Source organism: Xenopus laevis, chromosome 5L (genome assembly GCF_017654675.1).
Source record: "Xenopus laevis strain J_2021 chromosome 5L, Xenopus_laevis_v10.1, whole genome shotgun sequence".
In the NCBI taxonomy this organism is placed as follows: Eukaryota; Metazoa; Chordata; class Amphibia; order Anura; family Pipidae; genus Xenopus; species Xenopus laevis.
Genome location: NC_054379.1, coordinates 100,325,411 through 100,338,555, shown reverse-complemented (window position 1 = coordinate 100,338,555; position 13,145 = coordinate 100,325,411). Strand labels below are relative to the sequence as shown.

General features: G+C 34.6%; 1 protein-coding gene across 1 annotated transcript in view; it reads right to left on the bottom strand.

Annotated features, from left to right (window-relative positions):
- The window catches only part of col21a1.L (collagen, type XXI, alpha 1 L homeolog), a 93,501-nt gene that overhangs the window by 33,056 nt on the left and 47,300 nt on the right, over nt 1-13,145 (bottom strand). Inside the window, 5 exon segments of the mRNA NM_001094389.1 lie at nt 75-128; nt 1,578-1,631; nt 2,675-2,728; nt 5,626-5,679; nt 10,090-10,152. Of these exon segments, the coding sequence (NP_001087858.1) occupies nt 75-128; nt 1,578-1,631; nt 2,675-2,728; nt 5,626-5,679; nt 10,090-10,152 (279 nt within the window).

Below are 13,145 nucleotides of genomic sequence, written 5' to 3'. Positions count from 1 at the left end.
TTTGTTTCCCCAATAATTATACCACTGGTTACAAGGCTAGATAAGTAAGATAAACCTGTATTTCTTACAATTACCTTTTTGCCATCAATGCCTATATCTCCTTTGTCTCCTTTAGGTCCCATTTCACCCTATCAAGAAAGGCATATTTGTTACAAATCATGCAGATTTTAAAAAAAGCTTATAATGTTTGCTCTCTTATAGTTTCTAGCCACCTCCTAATAAACAAAAGCCCTTTAGGAGATTATTAACAAAAGGACTTTTTTTTGGGAATTTTGGGAAACAGTTTTTGTGATAGGTTAATTTGTTATGGTTGACTTCTACAAAGGCAGTCTAATATATTTAGATTTTGAAAAAGTTTGTATACACAGTTTTGCTCTTGTCAGATTATAGCTGTGACATTTGCACTTGAGTAGAATAACACGTCTTGGTGTTACACATTCCAGAGGTCTTTATAATGGGCAGACTGGAGGGCAGAAATTGGTTGGGCATTAGGGGTAGGGCATACAAACCACAAGGTACTTCTGGAGCCAGATTGGGTTTCATGAGAGTGATATTGTATGGTAGATTATACCAATTATATGTCCTGGTAAAATTAATTCTGGTAGGATATTTGAAAGGGTGCATGCTGTAGCCTAGATATTTGTAGACTAGATATTCCAGTGAAGCTGTGAAGATAGCCCTGGTAACCTTCTTTGGATTATCTACCACAATGAATTAGAAGCCTATACTGTAAAGACATCTTCTTCCTGTACAGGAATTGACTGTGCCCCTATTCCCTTTGTCTTAGTTAGATGAATATTGTGAGAGAGAAAGAGGTTATTTCCTAGTGGTTTTTCATCAAAATATATATATAACAGGTGTCCAGAGCATGTTGGGCTTTTACAAATCTACCTAACTTGAAGGGGGCTGCTACTGCATACTGGGTCCAGTGAAATAGTCTAGGTACAAGGATGGCCTTGCAGCATACCCAACTGAGCTCCATCACTATTGTTAGTACAACAGTGGAAGCATTAGCTGGACTAAAGGCACAAGATATCTACCATCCAACTGTTGGTTGCCTATACTTGTGTTTGCTGAAGTATTCAGTAACTATATTTTTACTGCTTTTAATGCCAATAATCTATGTCATGTGTTTATAATATTGTTTCTTTGATAAATTAAGAAAAGGTCTTGATTTTTGTCCTGTGGTACAGTCAGGGAGGTATAGTCACTACCTGGTGTAACAATGGGTCTACCTGAACTGACATTGCTCCTTTGTGTAATCTACTTGTGTAAAATACTGTACCAGAATGTGTTATTGAGGCTTTGATAGATACTAATAAAAAAACTGCAGTTGTTTTTATAAACATGCCCATTGATCATATAATGATATAATGACACACCTCTTTTTTTTATATTGGAAGAACTGTGGATTATGTGACCAAAGAGGCCAATAACAAGAATGCTATACACAGAAAGTATGTGAACACAATAGGCATTTCACCCTTTTAAACATATTAAATAGTTAATATCTGTAAATAGTTATTTGTGCTACAACCTATAAGCTTAATTTTATAAATCACAATAATTGCTGCAACCTTGATGCCTGGTTGTCCATGTAGCCCTGGGAATCCTGGCATTCCACGATCTCCCTTTAAAAAATGCAAAAATATATATTTATGATTTACTATTAGTAATGTACAAGTCACTATAAACAATTTTTTTTCTATAACTTTGGCTAATTCAGTGAACCGTGATCATCTCTCCTTTATTGCAACCTCTCTGAATCACAGTCATTGAAGAAGTTTAATTTAAGATAAAAATCTTAAAATATAATCATGAGTCAATTCAAAAAAATTGTTGAAACCTTTTATGATTACTAGATTACAATACAAGTGATTTATTACAGTCATCGTTAGGCATCACAAGGCTTCTTAATTCATTACAATATTAAACTGATGACTAAGTAATTATCTGACTAAGTGTAGTTTTCTACCTTGCTTAATAGCTCATGGTTGTCTATCAAATTTTGTTAAATTTTTTGTCCAGTTGTCCAAAAAGTGATTTAATTACTGCTGAATTTATTGTGAATATTTATTATATTATGTTCACAACAATGAATGATGTTTGAAAATAATGAGAATTTTAAAACGTACTTGCAGAGGGGCCAAAAGGTACGTGTGTTCAAGGCAAGTGCCCCAGCCTGCCATGCCCATCACTTACCCACCTGCTTGCTCCTTCTTCTTGACCCCAGACCCCACACACTTGAAGCCAACCCCCCCCCCCACACACACACACACACACACACACACACACTTCTCCTGCCCTTGGCCCACTTACTCTTTCCCAGACACAATTTTAGAAACTAGTCAGCCAGGATAAGAGCAGGAGTAGAGTATACCTGTCCTAGGTAGCTGCCTCTTCTGCCTACCCCTGATTATGGCCCTGTTACAGACTCCTGTAACCAAATGTTTAACAGCTTCAACAAAAAATCAGATTTTTTAACTTTCATTTAAGGAATTGTGTGTGGAAACATGCAAATTACTTTTTTATGTGCCCTTATGTATGCACTGAAATAAAAAGCATAAACTGCTTAAATATCGTCATCTACATCTAAATATCTATATCTAATGGTCACATTAACACTTCATCAGCAGATGCATTCTTGAATAAATGTGGTAAAATGAAATATTACCTTTTCACCATCCTGACCAGTATTTCCTTTTAAACCTGCAAATCCACGAGGTCCCTAAAAGTAAAAAAATTACATGTCTGTTGAATTAGACTTTTAATTTGGTTAGATTTAGTGTAATTGTCAACATTTAAAATGTCCAAAAAGTGGATATTAAAATATCCAAAATGTCCTTTCTTTCAGGGGCAGTTTTTGATTGAAAATATTAACATATATTAACCGTTGGCGGTGGAGTTTTGGATTACTGTTGACTTTATATATAAATATAACAGGGCATGGTCTGGGCAAATCAACGAGTAATGAAAAATAAACAGCTTTTAAAGGCAATTTTAACCATATTGACATTATTTTTCCTGCTGTAGAGTTGGACGTTACATTTTATTTTTATATGGACCAGTGCATTGTTTTCCTGACAAGAGAGTAGAGTAATTTTAGCATTTATAAGAATGGAAGCTTTACTTGTGATGTCAGTGGAAATTTATTATTCAAATCAAGTGTGATGATGTAGTGCTTAACCCCACCCACCATCAACTCATCTTGTAACCCCTCTCAGGCAACTAGGCGGAATCCACAGCTAGAAACATGAATCCAAGGTTGAATGCCCATATTGAGCTTTATCAGCTATGTGCGACAGGCTGAGGGAGCCTGTGTCCCCAGAAAGTAATAAAGTAAGTAAGATAAGCACTCAACATTTAACTGTTGATTAAAAATAAAATAAATGGCAATAAAATCCATCTGATTACTAAGGTGAAATTTTGCTCTCATGCCTAAATCCACATCTTAGTTTTCTAAATAGATCCCAAAATTTTTTCATTTATAAAAGGCCTGAGCAGTTAGGATATACATGGCTACATGGTCTAACTTCCTTTGTTATTTTATTTTCTAGACTTGTCATATTTCTACATATAACAATTCATAGAAAATAATTTAGGATATTTTCAGTTTATTGTTTTCCATGTTGAGAAAAACAAAATGTTCATGGGAAGTTTCCACAGTGTTATTGTTAGTTTAAGAACCACTGTAGGGTTCTGCGCCATAAGAGGCAAGCATGGCCCTTTTAGCTGCCAAATTTCAGGTGTCTAAAAAGTGACCCAAATTGCCCCAGACTGGCTCAGAATGCTATGTATGGGAAATCCTTAACACACCAATATCGGATGTGATTTTGGACCAATGAAAAACTTAAGACAATATTCTTGATCATTTATATATTTTTATAATGGTGCATATCATTTAAATATAATTACCTAAAACACCAACACATTTGTGTTGGTGTTTTAGGTTTAATAATACTATTTAATTACCATATTATACATTACACTACATATTATGCCATATTATACATTACACTATACATTAAAGAGATACTGACACCTTAAATCGAACTTTCTTTTACATATACCATAAAATTTACTTTGCATGCTTTTTATAATTTTTTATAAAGTATTTGCCCAATGCTTTTACATTAACTATCAGACTCTCTGTGATTGCCTATGAGGGGGCTGGCATATTTGTGCAGCAGGAGTCCATTGGCATTACAAACTCTAACTGACAGTCTGAGATGGGACAGTCAGGTTGGCAAAACAGTCAGGCTTAGAAACTTTAACTAACAATAACTTACAAAAACAAACATCTCGGCAAAAAACAATCAACATGACCTATAGGTAACTTTTAGGGGCACATTTACTAAGCTCGAGTGAAGGATTAGAAGGAAAAATACTTTGAATTTCGAAGTATTTTTTTGGCTACTTCGACCTTCGACTGCGACTTCGACTTTGAATCGAACGATTCAAACTAAAAATCGTTCGACTATAGACCATTCGATAGTCGAAGTACTGTATCTTTAAAAAAACTTCGACCGCCTACTTCGCCACCTAAAACCTACCGAGCACCAATGTTAGCCTATGGGGAAGGTTAAAAATAGGCAATTTGTGATCGAAGGAAAATTGTTTGATCGATGGATTAAAATCCTTCGAATCGTTCGATTCGAAGGGTTTAATCGTTCGATCAAACGATTTTTCCTTCGATCGTTCGATCAAACAAATTGCGGTAAATCCTTCGACTTCGTTATTCGAATATTAATTAACCCTCGATATTCGACCAATAGTAAACATGCCCCTTAATGTACATTCATATTTAAAAAAGTAGTTTTTTGTGTCAGTATCACTTTAATCAATCTGAAAACTGTGCTTAGTATAACCTGTGGTATTAGTAATATCACTGAAGAGGTCAATATACAGGGATATGTCCCAGCGAGGTAAAGATCTATTTATGGCCCCATAACATTAAATTATGGTTTTAGGACTGCTAAATTGAACCTTGAAGGTTAGATCACCTTTAAGTTAACTTTTAGTATGTTACAGAATAACCAATTCTAAGCAACTTTTCAATTAGTCTTACTTTTTTTAAATAATTTTTTAATTATTTGTCCTTTATTTCTGACTCTTTGCAGCTTGGGTCACTGTCCCCAGTAGCCAAAAATCTATTGCTTGGCAAGGATACAATTTTCTGTTAGTTACTTTTTATTACTCATCTTTTATGCAGGTCCTCTCCTACTCATATACCAGTCTCTCATTCAAACCACTGCCTGGTTGATAGGCTTAGCCAAAACCCGTCATATAAGCTAATTATATAATTATTATATAATTAAATGGGTATGCTAAGTAATATATATTCAGGGCAAGTATCCTATTTCTCATTGGCTATATCTTGTAAGTGCAGGAACTGGATAAACACAACTTGGTGCTTTAAGTTTACAATGCCATTTTACATTTTTTCTAGCATATGTACTGTACATGTAAGAAGATCTTCTGCAGGAGCAGTTTTAAAGAAGAGACATGTATCCATTTTGCTACCACCCTTTTTATATTGAGGATTTCAAAGCAAAATTAATCATTTTCAAACAAACAATAATAATAATAACAATAATAATATTATTGTATAAGCTATAATATTACCTGCACACCTGGTGAACCAGGAATCCCTGGACTCCCTGATGTTCCTTGAAATCCCTGAAAGGTAAAAAATACAATCAGATTCTATAATGTTGTCATTTATATATCCTTTAACCTTTATTATGTTTGTCACTCATATACAGGAATGCAATCTGTTGCAAAGTGTTGTCTTGAGGTACTGACAAGAGAAACTTTCTGTTGCATATTGATTTGTGCATATTAAACACCCATTGGGGTTTACTTACCAACACTGGCCAGATTTAAACCTGGAAATAATCCATAGTAACCAATCAGTGATTTACTTTGTTCATTCTCCTGCAGGTAGAACAGGGAAAGCAAAAATGTGATTGGTTGCCTATGTAGTCTACCTGGCGTGGGTAAATGAACCTTACTGTTTTAGTTTGTTTCTAAATATGGTTCAGTGTGGAACCCTATTTAGCTAAAGGAGTAGACTTGCTAAAAAATAAATGCCCCATGAACCTAAGGGCCCTTCATTTGAGGGGAATTAGGGATTGGATGTGTCAGTAAATATTTCATATAGTGTTTAGTATCCAATGTTCAGTAACACTAATTATAGGTTATGCATTCACATACAGTAGTACCAATGTGTGATTTTATTAAAAATGTTTTTGGAGGACATTTTAACAATGTAATTCAAAAAATACACTGTGGTGAATAAAATGGTTAGTCTATAAAACATTTAGGATAACAGGCTTGATACTAGATCCCATACCTGTATTCATTTTACATTCACATTTGAAAATGGACACTGTCTTCACAGCCATTAATATCACTCCCAAATTTAATGCACATTTATATATTCCACATGTCTATGAAGACTTTGATTTCCCTTCATATTGCCAACATTCTGTAACTAAGCAACATGAGTGATACATAGAACAGTTCCAAAACTGAAAGATAGGGTTTTCCTTCTTGAAATAAGCCAAACTGAAGGGCCAGAACGTATTTTTTTCCAGTTATTAAACAGTAATTTTCAAATTTAGCAGTGGCATACCACAGCTGGAACCGTTACTGTTAAAATATTATTAAAATAATAATCATAAATTACATATAAAAGAAACCAAGGAAGTTGTAAAAAGTACAAATGGCAGATAATGTTAAAAGAGGATAGAAATACACAAAAGGGTTGGGATAGTCCCATTATTGAGTTCCAAAATAAGGGGAGATATATATATATATATAGATAGATAGATAGATAGATAGATAGATAGATAGATAGATAGATAGATAGATAGATAGATAGTTCCCCAAGATTGATGCACTCCAGGGCTTCATAATGTAGTTTAGAAAAGAAAATTTATTGTCAATAAATTTTCTTTTCTAAACTGCATTATGAAGCCCTGGAGTGCGTCAATCTTGGGGAACTACTATCTATACTTTTTTTGACAGCACCCAGGCATGAAAAGAACGCTTGACTGGAGTGCACCACAGCTGGAACTTTATATATATATATATATATATATATATATATATATATATATATATATATGTGTGTGTATATATATATATATATATTTTTTTTTTTTTTCTTAAATGAAGGATGTTAAATTTATCACCAAATCCATTAGTATGTCTGATGACAACAAAATCAAATTTACTGGGGGTGCCTATTTCCTATTTCTTAGACCACCCCCAGTGATCTTAATCAAAAACCTGGGACCCCTGGCCAGTGCGTCTCTCCTAGTAACATACACCAACCTCTGGTAGGTTTTGCATAGAGCTCTGCCAGCCATTTTAACACGGTGCACAAATCCACATACAATTGTTGTACTTATGTGCCAGCCTAGTATGGCTCATAGGATTTTGGGATTCATGCTTGTTTTTTTTCCTATTTTTCCTAGTGAATAATATGCCTTAATCACAATGTGACATAGCAAAGGTTTGCTTAAGGGTAACACCAGAGAATATTTATCAACACATATGTATAACAGAACAATAAAAAAAAGTGGAGCAATTTTGTTTCAATATCGCAATGCTCACATTTGGGACCATAGCACAACACCTTGCAGCATTCATTATAATGCAATATAATGTTTAATTGGAATCGAATGCAGTGAGCTATGTTATTCAAATGTACAAATAAAATCTGCTTACTCTGATAATCTGATAAAAAGGCATGATGCACTCACGGTAACAGTCAGAAATCATCTATTTATAAAGCCCAGTCTTTTCAAAGTTAGTAAAGTATAGTAACACAGATTCAATTATATTCCAAATGTAATTTAAAGTCTTTCAGACTTGCATACAAACATGTGATTAACAATATTTGGCAGTTTGTGGAGTGCAGGATGTAAACACATTGCAAGAGCAATGACACACAATGTGATTCCAGATGTTTTGTCTTTTTGGTGGGTGGCAAGATGCTTAGAATCAACCCCACTCAAAGGTAATCATCTGGGTGCATTTGGGTCAAGAGATAGTTGCTCAGAAATACAGCAGGCCAAGTTGGAAATCACACAAAACCAGTATACTGAGCTGGAAATCCCTCTGATGATAAAATACCTGGAATCAAACTAAGAAGCTACCCCTGCAGCAGGGAAGGAGGCTTCTTTATATGCAAATGTCAATGGAAATCAAAGTATGTGTTGTTTATTTGATTATTCATAATAATGGCTTAGAGGCACCAAGGCTCCATATGTATTTACTTTACCTGGTGTTCATATTTTCTCACCCCTGTCTGTACATTCCCAATTTGAATAATAAAAAATAGTAATCTCAACATTTTTCTGCTGTCAACATTCCTTGTGACCATAAACTCTGCACTGATGCACTACCTCATCATTGTAGTGCTACACCTAAGCACCTTACCTAAAGGGGATGTTCACCCTTCCAAAGGCTGTTTCAGTTCAGTTGTTTCATTTTTTATTTTGTACTGTGTTTACAAAATTGAAGTTTAAATTTAATGTTTAATCTTGAACTGTTAAAATATGCTACATACATTTATATATTTCTCAGCAGCATCTGTGGGATGTTAGCAACTATTGTATCAATTCTAACAGCTGCCTTTAATAAAATCCAGATTCTCCTCGGCAGAGCCAAAAATAAGAAATGTATCAACTTATGTATTAATTAAGAACAGTTACAGAGTTGGTGACCCCCACCCAGCTGTCATAGAAAGACATAAAACAGCGACAAATTTAACTTTAAACTTCAATATTAGAAAAACTGTCAAAAATAGAGAATAGAAATAGTCTTTATTTCTGCTGAACTACCTTAAAACAACTGAACTGGAAAAAGTGAAAGTGAACAACCCTTATAAGTACAAGCTTCTCCCAAACTTTGTAGCCAATGGTGGTCCCTAGCCTGTTGGTGTGAATCATGCATAAGCATTTTTTTTCACTGTGCACCTTACTGTGGTTTTGTAAACAAGGCACCAAATGTTTACACATAATTAAAGGAACAGTAACACCAAAAAATTAAAGTGTTTTAAAGTAATGAAAATATCATGTAGGGGATGATTCACTATGGGTCGAATATCGAAGTCGAAGGATTTAGCGCAAATTCTGCGATCGTACGATCGAAGGAATATCCTTCGATCAAAAAAACTTAGGCAAGCCTATGGGGACCTTCCCCATAGGCTAACATTGACTTCGGTAGCTTTTATCTGCCGAACTAGGGGGTCGAAGTTTTTTTTAAAGAGACAGTACTTCGACTATCGAATGGTCGAATGGTCGAACGATTTTTACTTCGAATCCTTCGATTCGAAGTCGTAGTCGGAGTAGCCCATTTGATGGTCGAAGTAGCCCAAAAAATACTTCGAAATTCGAAGTTTTTTTACTTCGAATCCTTCACTCGAATTTAGTGAATTGGCCCCGTAGTGTTGCCCTGCACTCGTAAAACTGATCTGTTTGCTACAGAAACACTACTATACTCCATATAAACAAGCTGCTGTGGAGCAATGGCGGAAATAACGGCTATATGGCACAGGTTAACTAATGGATTATAGATAACACCATTAGACAGACAGAGTTTATCTGCTACCTGCTGTGTAACCTGAGCCTTTTCTCCTTTGAATGGCTGCCCCCATTGCTACACAGCAGCTTATTTATATAAACAATAGTAGTGTTTCTTAAGCAAACACAGCAGTTTTACCAGTGCAGGGCAACATTGCATTATATTTTATTACTTTAAAACACTTTTATTTTTTGACGTTACTGGTCCTTTAAGTTACTTTAACACTTTATAACATTGAAAACTTGCAGATAATGCCCATAGCATTATTATTCAGGGACTTTGTCCATAGGTGAGATGAATGTATTTCAGCTTTTTAAATCTTTGGAGCCCATACATGTTTGCCTTGAAAGTTCAAAATAAAATGTAAAAAAAAAGTCATCCACAATATTATTGTATTTTACAAAGACAGTATCACCAGTCCATCAGTTTAAGTCATGTAAAATACCTCTCATTGCACAGAGAAGATGTATATTGAAATGTTATAGTACTCACATGCTTACCATCTGGACCAGGTTGTCCAGGGGAACCAGGATTTCCAGGCTGTCCAGAATCTCCCTATAGAGAAATTAGTTAAATGTTCTTTTATTTGTCAGCTAGTCTTGCATTGAATAAGAGAAAACTGTTTGTAATCAGTACATGACCTTCTGCCCTAGTAAAGAAAGAGCCCCCCAATGGAGCAAAATCCCTGGCTTTAAGCCCAGGTACATTTTATGTAAAATGTGTTCCAAAAACCTTGTGTCTGTATAAAGATATTAATGCCATGTCTCCCAAACCTTATTAATAAATAAATATGGAAACAAATAGCTATCATGTATTCCCTATTTATTTGTTTTTACTGGTTTATGTTTGTAGGTTTGTGATGCTGTACAAACAACATTTGCTTCAAGCTGACGCTATAAAACATCTAGTTAAGCGGCTGTTTTGGTAACTGGGTAAGTTGTTTGGTCCTTTCGCTCTAACTCTAAGGTTTATATCAATATGATTCAAGGTACAAATCCACTGAACACCATTAGTTCAATGGATTTTAGTAATTGTATTAATCTTTAGTATGGGTTTAAAGTGCAGAGAAATTACCTATCACTGTGAAGAAGGTACTAGGATGAGTGTGGAAAGTTTAAAGCTTACTAAGTCCAGTTGCTTTAGACTAGATTGATTCATAGATTCTGTAAGGTTTAAATGCAGTTAAAATGTTGTACTGAAACCCTTTCTTCCTAAAAACAGTGATGTACTAAACAATGCAATAAATAGATTCATATTATAAATATGCAGTGCATCGAATATCCAGTTACCTTCCTATGGATCACACATAAAATAGGTAGGAAATATTTGGGTAATAGGTGGAGCCTAATGTGTGTTTTTATTCTTTTGCATTACTGTGTTTCATTGTAATGGGTTAATGTACTGATGATATATGATAATATGCTAGTCCTTCGGTTAGTATTTCCATACTTTAACTGCAATTAACAGCTACCCATACATAAACATATTATATAAATTCAAGTAGAAGGAGAGCTAGTACTAAACTGGAATAACGGCATTCTCCCTTATGGTAAAATCTGTCATTATACTTTATTAGCATTATACATGTGTGCCTGCAATGTCAGATACTGAACTGATTCAGACATTGTCTGTTACCATTTCAGTTGAAGGCTACATATGACATTCTGTTAGAATAACATATTTTAGCATTGCCTTTGGCAAAGGAACTTTGTCTGCTTTGTAATGTTTCCACTGAGGAATACTTGGAAAACTACTATAGCTTTTGACTTTTCCAAGAAACTATTTTGTTACCCTTAAGACCTGGCTTTTCCAAACAATATCTTCTTTTTATGGATCGAAGTGAATTCAGAATGTGTAAGTCAAAACTATTCATAGATGCAAAAAGGTAGTAGCATTTGCCTATTTTACCCAATAACAGTGGCCGCCAGCTACTAATTGCCATCTTTTAGCATAAAGGCTAACAGAATTTATTTGATATTAGGGGTTGCAGCCATAAAATATCGATATTTTATATATTGTTTGTATACTTTTTTTTGTATACTTGTAATTGTATACAGAATAAGTGTATAACATAGCTTTTTTATTATCCTGTGACTCTAATGAAAACATTGATATTCTCTTCCCCAGTAAAAGACAGGGAGCACACAAATCCCAGCATTCCACCTAACACAATTGAAGGCACAGGAATACTGGAAGTTCGTATTCTGAACATTTTACAGATTACCTATTACTACTCCTCACATATAGTTTCATTGTATTCAGAAGGTCAGAAAACCCCTGCTGAGTTATATATAAGCACCCCAGCATGAAGGTTAATGGTAATACAGAGGTCTATGTAATAAAAGCAGTATATGTTTTATAACATATACTAAACGGAGAATATTCTAATTCCTAACAGCAGGACTGTCTTAGATTCCTCAGAGATGAATAGTATACTAGGGATCGTGGCTGTAACACTTGTCAAACGTATAGATTTATATTAGGGTCCTAATTGATTATGCACATGGTACAATGGAAAAATGCCAAGAAACATCCACTATAAATTTCAAATACACATTGCATGCATGTTTCTAGACATTTTATGTTGTGTGTGGTGGAATTTTAAACTGCAGATGAAAAGTTCAGATCTGAAGATACCCAAACAAATTCTTATTAATCTTTACTTAGCTATGGTGTCTTGTTCTTTGTACATTGGAAAAAAACATTGTGGCCTTTGTGTTTCATTAGGTACGCTCTATCCAATTTATAGTGGATAGTTGTTATATCACTTTCCCATGTCTCTTCTCTAGCCCACTATTACATCCTTTTTTGTGCACTAATATACAGGATGCTGCACAACAGACATACACACCTACTTTACATTATGATATATATTAGAAGTCACCAAGGAGTTCCATGACCAAAGAAGAGAATGAAACCATCAATGAAGTATCTTTACAAATTTCACAGAAGCCCTCGTTTTCATATGTAAAAGTACTGCACAGCAGGGGATCATTTGTTTTATACAGGTATGGGACCTGTTATACAGAATGCTCAAGATATGGGGCTTTCCAGTTAAGGGGTCTTTCTGTAATTTGGATCCTTGTATCATTTAAACATTAATTAAACCCAATTGGATTGTTTTGTCTCCAGTAAAGATTAATTCTATTTAAGTTTAAATCAGGTAATGTTTTATTATTACAGAGAAAATGGAAATCATTTTTAAAAATTCTAATTATTTTATTAAAATGGAATCAATAGGAGACTGCCTTCCTTTAATTCTGAGCTTTCTGGATAAGGGGTTCCCTGATAATAGATCCCATACCTGTACAATAGGCTTGTAAGAAAGGTTATAAGCTACACTACACTGTAATAGCTGCAAAATCGCCAGCCCTACAAATGCATTGCTGTATCAGGTTTGCCATTAAAATTTATTAGAAACCTATTAAGGTGTTCTATGGTAACATCCATCCTCCAATGTGGATTGTCAGTATTTGGAGCTTGCAATTGATATGACATTTGGCTGTAGTGAATGGTTTCAATGTATACAAGTTGTGTTCAGTTTTGCA